Source organism: Nerophis lumbriciformis, linkage group LG17 (genome assembly GCF_033978685.3).
Source record: "Nerophis lumbriciformis linkage group LG17, RoL_Nlum_v2.1, whole genome shotgun sequence".
Lineage (NCBI taxonomy): Eukaryota > Metazoa > Chordata > Actinopteri > Syngnathiformes > Syngnathidae > Nerophis > Nerophis lumbriciformis.
Window position 1 is genome coordinate 10,517,501 of NC_084564.2, and position 10,000 is coordinate 10,527,500.

Consider the following 10,000-nt stretch of genomic DNA (forward strand, 5'->3'; position numbering starts at 1 on the left):
AATGACAGATACTACACATAAAGGTGATGATAAATTGGGAACAGCATTTTTCTTTTCCATAAGATGTGGGCGTGGCATGACGCCAAACTTTACTCCAATGGTTTTTGGCCATTTTTCAGGGAAAAAAAGGGGTCATACTTGAACAAACTTCTCCTAGGAACTTTAGCCAAATGAGTCGTGGTTAAAATGACAGATACTACACATAAAGGCGATGATAAATTGCGAACACAATTTTCCTACGCTCTAAGATGTGGGCGTGGCATGGCGCCAAACTTTGCTCCGATTGTTTTTGGCCATTTTCAGGGAAAAAAAGGGTCGTACTTTAACAAAGTCCTCCTAGGGACTTTGCCAAATGAATCGCGGGTAAAATGACAGATACTACACATATAGGCGATGATAAATTGCGAACAAAATTTTCCTACGCTCTAAGATGTGGGCGTGGCATGGCGCCAAACTTTGCTCCAATGGTTTTTGGCCATTTTTCAGGGGGGAAAAAGGTGTCATACTTTAACAAACTTCTCCTAGGAACTTTAGCCAAATGAGTCGTGGTTAAAATGACAGATACTACACATGAAGGCGATGATAAATTGCGAACACAATTTTCCTACGCTCTAAGATGTGGGCGTGGCATGGCGCCAAACTTTGCTCCAATGGTTTTTGGCCATTTTCAGGGAAAAAAGGGTCGTACTTTAACAAAGTCCTCCTAGGGACTTTGCCAAATGAATCGCGGGTAAAATGACAGATACTACACATATAGGCGATGATAAATTGCGAACAAAATTTTCCTACGCTCTAAGATGTGGGCGTGGCATGGCGCCAAACTTTGCTCCGATGGTTTTTGGCCATTTTCAGGGAAAAAAGGGTCGTACTTTAACAAAGTCCTCCTAGGGACTTTAGCCAAATGAGTCGCGGTTAAAATGACAGATACTACACATATAGGTGATGATAAATTGGGAACAACATTTTTCTTTGCCATAAGATGTGGGCGTGGCATGGCGTCAAACTGTGCTCCAATGGTTTTTGGCCTTTTTTCGGGGGGAAAAAGGGGTCATACTTTAACGAGCTTCTTCTAGGAACTTTAGCCAAATGAGTCGTGGTTAAAATGACAGATACTACACATATAGGCGATGATAAATTGCGAACACAATTTTCCTACGCTCTAAGATGTGGGCGTGGCATGGCGCCAAACTTTACTCCAATGGTTTTTGGCCATTTTTCAGGGAAAAAAAGCGGTCATGCTTTTACAAACTTCTCCTAGGAACTTTAGCCAAATGAGTCGTGGTTAAAATGACAGATACTACACATATAGGCGATGATAAATTGCTAACAAAATTTCCCTACGCTCTAAGATGTGGGCGTGGCATGGCGCCAAACTTTGCTCCAATGGTTTTTGGCCATTTTTCGGGGGGAAAAAGGGGTCATACTTTAACAAACTTCTCCTAGGAACTTTAGCCAAATGAGTCGTGGTTAAAATGACAGATACTACACATAAAGGCGATGATAAATTGCGAACACAATTTTCCTACGCTCTAAGATGTGGGCGTGGCATGCCGCCAAACTTTACTCCAATGGTTTTTGGCCATTTTTTCGGGGGGAAAAAGGGGTCATACTTTAACAAACTTCTCCTAGGAACTTTAGCCAAATGAGTCGTGGTTAAAATGACAGATACTACACATATAGGCGATGATAAATTGCGAACACAATTTTTCTACGCTCTAACATGTGGGCGTGGCATGCCGCCAAACTTTGCTCCAATGGTTTTTGGCCATTTTCAGGGAAAAAAGGGTCGTACTTTAACAAAGTCCTCCTAGGGACTTTGCCAAATGAATCGCGGGTAAAATGACAGATACTACACATATAGGCGATGATAAATTGCGAACAAAATTTTCCTACCCTCTAAGATGTGGGCGTGGCATGGCGCCAAACTTTGCTCCAATGGTTTTTGTCCATTTTTCGGGGGGAAAAAGGAGTCATACTTTAACAAACTTCTCCTAGGAACTTTAGCCAAATGAGTCGTGGTTAAAATGACAGATACTACACATGAAGGCGATGATAAATTGCGAACACAATTTTCCTACGCTCTAAGATGTGGGCGTGGCATGCCGCCAAACTTTGCTCCAATGGTTTTTGGCCATTTTCAGGGAAAAAAGGGTCGTACTTTAACAAAGTCCTCCTAGGGACTTTGCCAAATGAATCGCGGGTAAAATTACAGATACTACACATATAGGTGATGATAAATTGGGAACAACATTTTTCTTTGCCATAAGATGTGGGCGTGGCATGGCGCCAAACTTTACTCCAATGGTTTTTGGCCATTTTTCGGGGGGAAAAAGGGGTCATTCTTTAACAAACTTCTCCTAGGAACTTTAGCCAAATGAGTCGTGGTTAAAATGACAGATACTACACATATAGGCGATGATAAATTGGGAACAACATTTTTCTCCGTCATAAGATGTGGGCGTGGCATGGCGCCAAACTTTGCTCCAATGGTTTTTGGTCATTTTTCGGGGGGAAAAAGGGGTCATACTATAGCAAACTTCTCCTAGGAACTTTAGCCAAATGAGTCGTGGTTAAAATGGCAGATACTACACATAAAGGCGATGATGAATTGCAAACCAAATTTTCCCACGCTATAAAATGTGGGCGTGGCATGGCGCCAAACTTTGGTGTTTTTTGGCCGAAAAAAGCATAAAACACAGTATATTTAAATATACTAAATGTAAAAAAAGGGAATAAATATTCAAAATAATCTACCGGTAGTTTGGTTACGCCATCATGAGCGCCACACAAGGTTGTAAAAGTTTCAACGACAATTCTAAATAAGATGTCAAAAGCAAACTGAAGTCAAATACACACCGCTTAAAGATTGATCAATACCTATTTAAATTTAGTAATACATAAATATGATGATTTATCAAAATATAAAAGAAATATACCTCAACAGAACGCTCATGATGGTTACACCAAAAAGTAACAATATGAATCGCGTTTTTCCAAGTTTTTGGGGGCATTTTTATGCTATTTCCAAGCATTTATTATTTTAAATGGTCAAACTAATGCATATTATATATGCATACCCTAGTAAACAAAAAAAAAAAGTCATATTTATTTTGATTGTTACATTTTGAAGTACATTTGTGCAGGTGGGTGCGAATGTACCCATTACCAGAGCTGTACACGTATATAATTGTTCTTATGCTATCTGAACTCACTATGTTCTCTGCTCGCTGTACATATCCTACCAAGTCAGACTTACACTGTTTCAATGCCCATTTCTCTGATGATGCAATTGTTGATGACTGAAGTGCTGATATCAAACAAACCCTCCTCATCCCACCCCCCAGATTGTAAATAATGTAAATAATTCAATGTATATACTCTGATGATTAACTTGTGTGATGACTGTATTATGATGATAGTATATATCTGTACCATGAATTGATTTATACAACAAGTTGAAAAACTTATTAGGGTGTTACCATTTAGTGGTCAATCGTACTGAACTGTGCAATCTAGTAATACAAGTTTCAATCAATCAATCAATCAAAAGACGTGCAGATGGTTGACTAGATGTCATGTCTGTGTAATCATGTTTTGTTTTAAGTCATGTTTTGTTTAGTTATAGGACTCTTTAGTTTCTGTCTTTTCACTCCCTTGTCTTGTTTCCATGATTACCCCATTAGTTTCACCTGTTCCACGTTTGGACTCATTGTGCACTCTTGATTGTCACCATAGCAACCCATTAGTTTTCACCTGTCACGTCACGCACCTGTTTCACGTTTTGAGTCACGCACCTGTTTTCGTTAATCATGTCTGTAGTATTTAAGTTCAGTGTTTTTCAGTTTGTCTTGCTGGTGACATACTGTCAAGACTTGGTCTTGGGTACCTTCATTCCCGTCTCGCCCGAGCCAACTTTCCGTTGCATCCCGGAAAAGCAAACACCCAAGACCAAGTCTTGACACTAGAAGCTTGCATATGTTTCAGCAGTTGATGAGAGTGAATGTAAGAAAGTTCTCTATGGAGTAGATGCAGCAGGTTCAACTGGTTCTGTCAGGCGGGATGATGAATCAGCAGCACAGCAGTCAAATCAACTTTGTACACAACAAAACAAATCTGATTAAAATTTTCCTCCAACTATTTGCAGACTCTCGACTTGTGGAGAAAACCAGTCTGACCAACTTGATCCTCCGCTGCTCCGTTCGGTAATGCTTCAGTACCAACGGCCTGCAAGCATCGAGATTGGTATCATATTTCTCTTTTGTGTTTGTGTTCAGAGTTCCTGACAGAAGCAAGTCGCCCTCAAGTCCTCTACTGGAGATGACACATCTGGAGAAGACCACTGGAGAGGTGACTAACTGTTGGAATGTGGAGTTTCCACAGTCGGCTTTTGTTGCCGACTCGTTGCAATACGCTTTTCTACCACTTGTGGCAGTAATGACAATATCAAACAGACAAAGGAAGTCTGGAGCTAAAGTCATAGGCAAGGTTCTTAAGCGCAAAAAAATATGACTAAAGTGGTAAAGCTGTCTTTTCATTTGCACTCAAATTTTACCGACAGTTCAGTTGAGAAACATATATTTGTTATTCATTATTCATTTTAACACAGCGTAAAAGTTCCTTCTTTTGCTGTATATTTGGTTAATATTTATTTTTCTAATCAGCCTGACCGAATTCTAAAGTTTGTGTTTGATGTAAATTTATATTTTTATGCCATTTTACAAAACCCAAAACCAGAGAAGTTGGCACGTTGTGTAAATGGTAAATACAAACAAATAACAATAATTTGCAAATGCTTTTCAACTTATATTCAATTGAATAGACTGCAAAGACAAGATATTTAATGCTCACATTTTTTTGCAAATAATCATTAACTTAGAATTTAATGGCAGCAACACATCGCAAAAAAGTTGTCACAGGGGCATTTTTACCACTGTGTTACATGGCCTTTCCTTTTAACAATACTCAGTAAACATTTGGGAACTGAGGAGACACATTTTTTAAGCTTCTCAGGTGGAATTCTTTCCCATTCTTGCTTGATGTACAGCTTAAGTTGTTCAACAGTCCGGGGGTCTCCGTTGTGCTATTTTAGGCTTCATAATGCGCCACACATTTTCAATGGGAGACAGGTCAGGACTACAGGCAGGCCAGTCTAGTACGCACTCTTTACTATGAAGCTACGCTGTTCTAACACATGGTTTGGCATTGTCTTGCTGAAATAAGCAGGGGCGTCCATGGTAACGTTGCTTGGATGGCAACATATGTTGCTCCAAAACCTGTATGTACCTTTCAGCATTAATGATGCCTTCACAGATGTGTAAGTTACCCATGCCTTGGGCACTAATACACCCACAAACCATCACAGATGCTGGCTTTTCAACTTTGCGCCGAGAACAATCCGTATGGTTCTTTTTCTCTTTATACCGGAGGACACGACATCCACAGTTTCCAAAAACAATTTGAAATGTGGGCTCGTCAGACCACAGAACACTTTTCCACTTTGCATCAGTCCATCTTAGATGAGCTCGGGCCCAGCGAAGCCGGCGGCGTTTCCGGGTGTTGTTGATAAATGGCTTTCGCTTTGCATAGTAGAGTTTTAACTTGCACTTACAGCTGTAGCGACCAACTGTAGTTAGTGACAGTGGTTTTCTGAAGTGTTCCGGAGCCCATGTGGTGATATCCTTTACACACTGATGTCGGTTTTTGATGCGGATCCAAGGTCATTTAATGTTAGGTGCAATGATTTCTCCAGATTCTCTGAACCTTTTGATGATATTACGGACCGTAGATGGTGAAATCCCTAAATTCCTTGCAATAGCTCGTTGAAAAATGTTGTTCTTAAACAATTTGCTCAGGCATTTGTTGACAAAGTGGTGACCCTCGCCCCATTCTTGTTTGTGAATGACTGAGCATTTCATGGAAGCTGCTTTTATACCCAATCATGGCACCCACCTGTTCCCAATTAGCCTGTTCACCTGTGGGATGTTCCAAATAAGTGTTTGATGAGCATTCCTCAACTTTCTCTGTCTTTTTTGCCACTTGTGCCAGCTTTTTTGAAACACCTTGCAGGCATCAAATTCCAAATGAGATAATATTTGCAAAAAATAACGTTTTCCAGTTCGAACGTTAAGTATCTTGTCTTTGCAGTCTATTCAATTGAATATAAGTTGAAAAGGATTTGCAAATCACTGTTTTTATTTTTTACCATTTACACAACGTGCCAACTTCACTGGTTTTAGGTTTTGTACAAAGTTGTAAACTGTAAGTAGGTTCGATATAATTATTTAATTAAATTAATATCAAGAGTAGGATTACTAACTCAGTGTTAACCTCTTTAGTGGAAAAAAATCGGGCCCCGAGGTCAAAAGCGTTGAGAACCCTGTTTTACTCGCCATAACTTGTGACACCCAAATAAAACATTTTTACATTTATATTAGTGTTGTCAAACGATTACCTTTTAAAATCAGATTACTGACACTTTAATTTACTTTAAAAAACACAAATGCAAACAGAAGCATTCAACAAATGGGGTACTTGACCTGGGGCCTCATGTAGTTAGAGTTCATTTCTTACTAAAAGTCCAGAAAAGGGCGTGCCTACAAACCATTTCAGATGTATAAAAAGCGTGCACATTAATCCATGCACATTTCTTTTTACATCCCAATCAACGTGGAATTGAGCGCACATGTTGGCGTGCAGCGGGCCACTTCCTGTCCCCGACGCCATTTAAATATGCGAATCATATTCAAATTAGCCATGCGCCTTAGATCCTACACTCTGCCCAATCAGAAATCACAGGCAAGGAATAGGAGGTGCCTCATTCTGGCGTTTGCGGCGGCGACATTCCCAAAATGTTTTATTTAAATGTAAAAAATGATTTTCAAAGTTAAAAATGATTTTCAAGGTAAAAAATGATTTTCAAGGTACAAAATGATTTTTAAGGTAAAAAAAATTTTCAAGGTAAAATTTTTTTTTCAAGGTTAAAAATGATTTTCAAGGTAAAAAATGATTTTCTAGGTAAAAAAATTTTTTAAGGTAAAAAAAAATTTTTAAAGTTAAAATTTTTTTTTCAAGGTTAAAAATGATTTTCAAGGTAAAAAATGATTTTCAAGGTAAAAAAAAATTTTCAAGGTAAAATTTTTTTTTAATGTAAAAAATGATTTTCAAGGTAAAAATGATTTTCAAGGTAAAAAAAATTTTTCAAGGTAAAAATTTTTTTTCAAGGTTAAAAATGATTTTCAAGGTAAAAAAAAAATTTCAAGGTAAAATTTTTTTTCAATGTAGAAAATGATTTTCAAGGTAAAAAATGATTTTCAAGGTAAAAAATTATTTTCAAGGTAAAAAAAATTTTTCAAAGTAAATTTTTTTTTACTTTTTTCAAAGTAAAATTTTTTTTCAAGGATAAAAATGATTTTCAAGGTAAAAAATGATTTTCAAGGTAACATTTTTTTTTCAAGGTTAAAAATTATTTTCACGGCAATTTCAACTTTGCCGTGAAAAAGGGCGTACACCAGGTTTTTGAGGCCCCTGGTCCGTGACTATCAGTGTTGGGTTAGTTACTGAAAACCAGTAAGTAGTTACAGTTACTAGTTACTTTATTTCAAAAGTAACTCAGTTACTAACTCAGTCACTTACACCAAAAAGTAATGTGTTACTGTGAAAAGTAACTATTTAGTTACTTATTTTTTTTCTTCTTTTTGTTTTAAAGCTCCCATTAATGCCCTTTTAGCCTTCATTTCAGTACTGTTATTGCACTGCAGAATAATACAATCTGTTGATCAACTTGACATGCATTTGCATGACTGAACTCTGCTCAGCAATGTGGTCTACATACAACACACAAAGACATGTTATGTTTCAAAGGGCCAATTTATTTCAGGCCAGAACAAATTGACAACCCTATTTTAAATAGCTGCAACATAACATACATAAGTAACAAACAGCATAATAACAACATAGCTGTAAAGCTGGCTTCACCCAAGGAAGGCACACATGACATACACAAAGCCTAACCAGGCATTTTTTTCTCTCAAGGAATTGTGAAATAAAATCATGTCTTCAGGAGATCAACACTGTACTGAAGCCCAGAACACTCGACACATTTCCCCAGTTTTAGTTTAGAGAAAATGAAAGATTGGCCTGGCCCACTAGGATCCCTCTTTATGTTTGTGAACTTTATAGTTTATACATTTAGTGATGTGATAATCAAACACTCTAGAAGTCTAGAATGAAAGAGTACGGTATATAAGAGAATTGACAGAGTGCGTGTACCTTCAGTGCTGAATGATGAGCAGAGGCAGAGTTTGGAGTGTCTTCTTTAGCTTGCTTTCCATGTTTATGTACTCACTGTCCACTGTGTACAGGAACTTGGAAAATGTTTTCGTGCCATTTGCCGTTTGACGCCCGGTAGCATGCCAATTAGCTGCCTGAAAGCGGGTGACTCCACTGTAGAAATAGCCTGCATGTCTTCTAGCACATACCCTGTAATGGCTCTATCAATGTTGTCCTAGTCCCTCTGTTAAAATCCTTAAGTGGTGGTGGAGGTTAAAATCCTTAAGTGGTGGTGGTGAAGTGCCATCGGAGTCTGTGTCTCTCTTTACTAGCTTCGTCGAAGCATGTTGCTTTTGTAGCTGTTTCAGCAGATTTGAATTGCTGTTTTGGACAGTAGATGGGATCTTTGATCCAAGATACAACTTACATTTAAATAAAATGTTCTTTTCTTCGTGCTCGACAAAAGAAAAGTAGTGAGAATATCTCCATGTTAAGAAACTCGATTTCAGCTGCGCCGTGTCCTGTTAGTAAACACAGACACGTCCCCCTTCCCCTCCCCACACACACAGAGCGCCCCTCTTCTCTTCCGTGTGACAGAAAGATTCAGATGGACGACACTGCAACTCTCCAATAAAACACACTCAGACCTTCTCAGTTTCTAGCCGATACTACCGTACATAAAAAATGACGTAAAATAACGCAGTAACGCATCATGTAGTAACGGTAACTGAGTTACTGAATATAAAAAATAACGCATTAGACTACTAGTTACCGCCGAAAATAACGGTGTTACAGTAACGCGTTACAAAGTAACACGTTAGTCCCAACACTGGTGACTATAAAGTAACCTGCTGCGCCTTTCAGGTAACCATCCGCGGTTAAGGTACAGCAGCATATACGCTCAAAATAAGTTGTGCGATTAATCTGCATTTACTCATGATTAATGTGATTGGGGCTGCAACAATTAATTGATTAGATTGATTAACATGATTTGGAAAAAGCTTAGATTTATGTTATGTTGCTTTGATTAATTGTTTGAGTGTAACAAATAATAATTGAGCAAATCTGTACCACATGGAGTGCCCGGAATAGCTACTGCTATTTTTATTACCCTAATTTCCGAACTATGGAGAGCACAGATATATAAACCGCACCCGCTAAATTTTAGAAGGAAAAACCCCATATATTTTTCCATATATTAGCCACACTGGACTATAAGCCGCAGATATATACGTTGTGTTTGAGTTATTTACACAGATATATTTTGTAAATGTTTATTTACATATCAACGGTGCCTGTAACACGGCAGTAAAACGGTTGATCAAACAAAACAGAAGTCATCGTCATGGACCCACTAGCTGCAGAAGCTAGCTCTCCAATCAGCTAAACAGACTCAATAACTCCACGGTGACGTTTTGGTGAATTTATGAAACTGAAGCAACACAAAAAGAATGCTGTTGTAAGTTAATAATACTAACACAACACTTGTAAACATGTTAGCTTATTCACCAATGCTAACTTCATTACATTATGATAGCACGTACAAATAGACATGAAAACTCTCCTACAGACATCGCACATGGGACACTTTAGTAAGTAAGAATTGTTTAAGTTATATTGTAAAACTTACAAACGTTGCTTGGAGGGATGAATGAAGAATCTATACGAGTAGTAACACTATGGACAGCTTTAAGACGGAATGGCATTTCTACTTCCAGTTGAAAACTAAGTC

The 10,000-nt window shown here is 38.2% G+C and overlaps 1 protein-coding gene across 4 annotated transcripts in view; it reads left to right on the forward strand.

The window, feature by feature from the left end:
• The window catches only part of LOC133614458 (autophagy-related protein 16-1), a 43,089-nt gene that overhangs the window by 8,619 nt on the left and 24,470 nt on the right, over positions 1-10,000 (forward strand). For all 4 annotated transcript variants that reach the window (XM_061972431.1, XM_061972429.1, XM_061972430.2 and 1 more), the window contains exons 2-3: positions 4,145-4,202; positions 4,275-4,347. In XM_061972431.1, the coding sequence (XP_061828415.1) occupies positions 4,318-4,347 (30 nt within the window). In that variant the 5' untranslated portion in view covers positions 4,145-4,202; positions 4,275-4,317. The remainder of the gene's footprint in view (positions 1-4,144; positions 4,203-4,274; positions 4,348-10,000) is intronic.